The sequence below is a fragment of the Nansenia antarctica genome (genome assembly GCF_963989245.1).
Source record: "Nansenia antarctica genome assembly, chromosome: 13".
NCBI classification, from domain to species: Eukaryota; Metazoa; Chordata; class Actinopteri; order Argentiniformes; family Microstomatidae; genus Nansenia; species Nansenia antarctica.
This window is the reverse complement of record NC_137683.1, coordinates 31,152,057-31,157,056: the sequence shown is the minus strand read 5'-3', so window position 1 is coordinate 31,157,056 and position 5,000 is coordinate 31,152,057. Positions and strand designations below refer to the sequence as shown.

The 5,000-nt window shown below is 52.2% G+C and overlaps 1 protein-coding gene across 4 annotated transcripts in view; it reads left to right on the top strand.

Annotated features, from left to right (window-relative positions):
- Positions 1-5,000, top strand: part of LOC308169284 (broad substrate specificity ATP-binding cassette transporter ABCG2-like) — a 28,760-nt gene that overhangs the window by 11,425 nt on the left and 12,335 nt on the right. For all 4 annotated transcript variants that reach the window (XM_080543960.1, XM_080543961.1, XM_080543963.1 and 1 more), the window contains 3 exons: positions 812-963; positions 4,311-4,412; positions 4,761-5,000. The exon at positions 4,761-5,000 is cut by the window's right edge and continues 23 nt beyond it. In XM_080543960.1, the coding sequence (XP_080400086.1) occupies positions 812-963; positions 4,311-4,412; positions 4,761-5,000 (494 nt within the window). The remainder of the gene's footprint in view (positions 1-811; positions 964-4,310; positions 4,413-4,760) is intronic.

The following is a 5,000-nucleotide window of genomic DNA, read 5'->3' as shown; positions in this document are numbered from 1 at the left end:
ATCCCCGCACCCCCCCACCTCCCCCTCCTCCACCCCCCCACCTCCCCCTCCTCCACCCCCCCACCTCCCCCACATCACCCCCCCACCTCCCCCACATCACCCCCCCACCTCCCCCACATCCACCCCCACACCTCCCCCACATCCACCCCACCACCCCCCCCACATCCACCCCCCCACATCCACCCCCACACCTCCCCCACATCCACCCCACACCTCCCCCACATCCACCCCCCCCTCCCCCCACATCCACCCCCCCCCCTCCCCCACATCCACCCCCCCCCCCTCCCCCACATCCACCCCCCCACCTCCCCCACATCCACCCCCCCACCTCCCCCACATCCACCCCCCCACATCCACCCCCCCCCCTCCCCCACATCCACCCCCCCACCATCCCCACATCCACCCCCCCACCTCCCCCACATCCACCCCCCCACCTCCCCCACATCCACCCCCCCACCTCCCCCCCACCTCCCCCACATCCACCCCACCACCCCCCTCCCCACCTCCCCCACATCCACCCCCCCACCTCCCCCACATCCACCCCCCCACCCCCCCACCCCCCCACCCCCCCACCCCACATCCACCCCCCCACCTCCCCCACATCCACCCCCCCACCCCCCCACCCCCCCACCCCCCCACCCCACATCCACCCCCCCACCTCCCCCACCTCCCCCACATCCGCCCCCCCACCCCCCAACTCTGTACTCAGGAGGTCGTCTGGATAGTGTCATCTCCTCTTCTAGCACTGTTTTACCTCCTGTCTCTCCCCGTCTCCCCCCTCCTCCCCCTCTCTCCCTGTCTCCCCCCCCAGGATGGGTAACCACGGCCGCACCATCATCCTGTCCATCCACCAGCCCCGCTACTCCATCTACCGCCTGTTTGACAGCCTGACTCTGCTGGTGGGGGGGAGGCAGGTGTACCACGGCCCGGCCCAGAGCGCCCTGGACTACTTCTCTGACATCGGTGTGTGTGTGTGTGTGTGTGTGTGTGTGGGGGGGGGGTGTGCCATCCAGATCATTTTAAATAACAGTGAGTACCCCGAACCGCCCCCCTGTCCTAGTGACATCACAATGGTGAAAACCCACTATGAAAATAAATGTCAAAGCCAGACATCAATTAGCGACCCACTCCCATTACCACCCTGGAGTAGCCTACAATTAGTCCAACCTAGTGACTTTCCAGACACCTCCTACTTTACACAGGCTGAAGTAGAGACCGTCGTACACAGCTTACCTAACAACAAGGCTTGTGGTACGGATGGGGTCACATATGAAAGCCTTAAGACTCCACAGACATGTGAAACGTTAACAACTATTTTTAATGTCTGCCTGGAAAATAAAAGAGTGCCTGAGTCCTGGAAAGGAGCAATGATTCATCGCATCCCAAAAAAGGACAATATACCTGATGACCCATCAACATGGAGAGATATTTCTCTCCTACCCACCATCTACAAAGTGTTCATGAAATGTATCCTGTTGCGTGTGCTTCCCTGGCTAGTGGACAATAACATTCTGTCACCAAAGCAGAAAGCATACATCAACAGACAGGGAATGAATGAACATGTATTTTGTCTGAAAACTGGGATTGATGACTTCAAACATGAATCTTGCAAACTCTACTCTGTCTTTCTTGACTTCAGGGATGCTTTTGGAACTCTGACCCATAATGTCATGATCAAAGCCCTAGAGGAAATCCAACTACCTCAGGTGTATATTGACATTATTAAGGATGTTTACAGCTCTTCCTTCATACAGGTCATCTGTGGAAAACACCTCACAGACCCCATTCCCCTCCAGGTAGGCCTTAAAACAGGCTGTCCGTGGAGTGCCATCAATTTTGTTCTTGCCATCAACGGGTGGATTACGTGGCTGTGTGCCTGTGCCCCACCCAATGTGCTTCCCCCCAACCCTGTACAAGGCTACGCCGACGATGTGCAGCTGGCGTCTCGTGAAGAGAGTGTAATCAAGAACATGCTCTCCAGAACAGACACATTTCTAGACTGGTCCGGTCTGGAGATTAAACAATCTAAATGTGCTGTCCTGTACCAGAGGCGAAGTGGGGGAAACAGATGGTACAAATCCAAAACAGACAGAAACCCTGAGTTCACCATCCACTCAGGGGAACCAATCCGTGTGTACGACCTGCACGAGACGTACACCTACCTTGGACACAAGTTCAATATAGCAGGTGAATGGAAAGAACAGGTTGCCACTTTAGCCACTGAGTTTACCACCAGGCTGGACCTCATTGATGCTTCACCACTTCCACTGCTCATGAAGTTGGAGGCCATCAGACAAGTCGCCCTGTCCAGAATCCAACATCTTTTCTCCAACATCCATCTCCCAAGCAAAACACTGAGGGAACTGAATGATAAAGTGGTCTCTCTGGTGAGGAAGTGGTTTGGACTGAACTCCCGTACCACCAGAGACATTATTTTCCACTCTAAACAGGGGGGAGGGTTTGGTGTTCCAAACGTGGAATGGATATACAACGCCACACGCCTCTCACACTTGTTAAACATGCTGAACAGTGATGATAAGACCGTCAGAGAACTTGCGAGGTCCTCCTTGTTTTTGGACATGAGACGCCGCAAAGTTCCCCTGGCAAGAGAGGGTGAGCCCAGCTTCCTGGGCCTCAAGAGGAAGCCCAATTTCAAGATGGACACCCACTCTGCTGGTTTTGGGGTCTGGTCAGATTGGCCTGACCTCAATGACCTCTGTGCGAGGAGTTTCCCTGGACTGGGTGAGGTCTGACTCAGACACTGTAACAGTGTCCGAGAATGTTATAACTGACTGTTCAACCTCAGTAAGGGCTACTGTTATTGACACAGAACATCATTTGTCACCAGACCATGCACGAAGGTACCTTGTTAGGTTACAGCACCAAAGACAGCAACAACACTGGACTGGTTTAAAACTACAGGGAAAGCTAGCTTGCCTCCCTACTACTGATCATTCTGTTTCGCACTCAATATTTAAGAACCATGCAGTAGATGAGGATATAGTCACTTTTACAGTTAAAGCTAGATTACAGGTCCTTCCAACTAGACTCAATCTCTCTCTGTGGTACCCTAACACATTCTCTCCCCACTGTCTGCACCATGATCAGAATTCAATCACTGAGTCCCTGTCACATATTCTGAATGGCTGCTTTGTATATAAAGGCATGTACATCGCTAGGCTTGATAGAATTGTTGACTTGCTAGTTAAGGACATGCTCTCATATGTTACACCCTCTGTTAAAACCTATAAACACACACGTGTCTCAACTACCATGTTCAACCTGTGCAATAATGAATATGACTATTTTTCAAATGTTGCAGCCAATACACCAGATGTTATTGTTGTCGATGAGGACAGTAGAGAGGTCATCATTTTGGAAGTGGGTTGCGCGTTTGACTACAGCCTAGAAGAGGCCTTTCTTACCAAAGTTGTGAAGTACCATCCACTCAAAGATGCCATTGTACAGCTTGGGTACAAATGTAAATTATTAGTGTTTATATTTGGAAGCCTTGGTAATGTCCACAGACTAGTCGTCAGGGGGTTGCAGATGGCAGGAATTCCCAAGCCTAAAGCAAAGGCCGTGGCAAAATTCTGCTCAATATCAGCAATAATTGGCAGCCGCCACATATGGAGGAGACGCTGCTACCTGTACCCATAGACAGATTTAAAGCTTGAATTATCGAGTGTCCTATGCTGGTGCAACTAATACTGTTTGTGTTCAAGAATTTTATTGTAAAATGTGAACGCAAATAAAGATATTAAATGTGGGTGTGGGTGTGTGTGAGCGTGTGTGGGTGTGTGTGTGTGTGTGTGGGGGGGGGGGGGGGCTTGTGTGTGTGTGGCCGTGTGTGTGTGTGTGTGTGCGTTGCCATGACATTTAAGGCAACGTAGCGGTTTCACCAGTACAGGTGCGATTGTGTACTTTTAGACTTTCCACTGAATGATATATTTAGTCATATATAATCATATATAATCATATATATATATATATATATACTGTACATACAGTGGGGGAAATAAGTATTGAACACATCAACATGTTGTCCAGTAAATGTATTTCCAATGAGCCGATTCTTCGAGTGGAATTTGCACCAGACTTTGGTATGAACTCAAACAATCCCGACAACAAATCTAAACATTTAAGTCCTTATGTAAATAAAGTTATGTGTAATAAAGGTACATGTGGGATGAAACAGGAAAAAAGTATTGATTGAAGTATATCAATACTTATTTCCCCCCCTGTATATATAATGTATTAATATGACATTCTAAATCTGAATGTCATCCCATTCCAACTCCATTTCCCAGGGTACACCTGTGAGCCTCACAACAACCCAGCTGACTTCTTCCTGGACGTCATCAACGGGGACTCCACCGCCGTGGCGCTCAACAAGCTGGGCGAGGCAGACGGTGAGCCGTGATTGGACGACGACGACGGCGGCGAGCGTCTGTCCGGCCAATGGGATCTCTCCTCATACCTTCACCCAACCCTCCTGTACGTAGTCATGGCAACACTGTGTCTCCTCTCCTCTCCCCTCCACCTCCCTCCTACCCTCCTCCACCTTTCCCTCCTCCCCCTTTCCTTTCCTTTCCCTCCTCCCCCTTTCCTTTCCTTTCCCTCCCCTCCATCTCCCTCCTATCCTCCTCCCCTTTCCCTCCTCCCCCTTTCCTTTCCTTTCCCTCCCCTCCATCTCCCTCCTATCCTCCTCCCCTTTCCCTCCCCCCCACCTCCCTCCCTCCCCCCCCACCTCCCTCCAGACCCAGACCCAGAGGCGGTGAGCAGCTCCAAGCAGAGCATCGAGGAGCGTCTGGTCCAGGAGTACCGTAGCTGCCAGTACTACCGGGAGACCAAGGCCCAGCTGGAGCGCATCGTCCTGGGCAGGGGGGCCGGCGGGGGCGCCCCCCCCCGGAGCTCTGCCAGGACCATCACGTACCACACCTCCTTCGCCACGCAGTTCAGATGGGTCCTGAAGAGGACCTTCCGCAACCTGGCGCTCA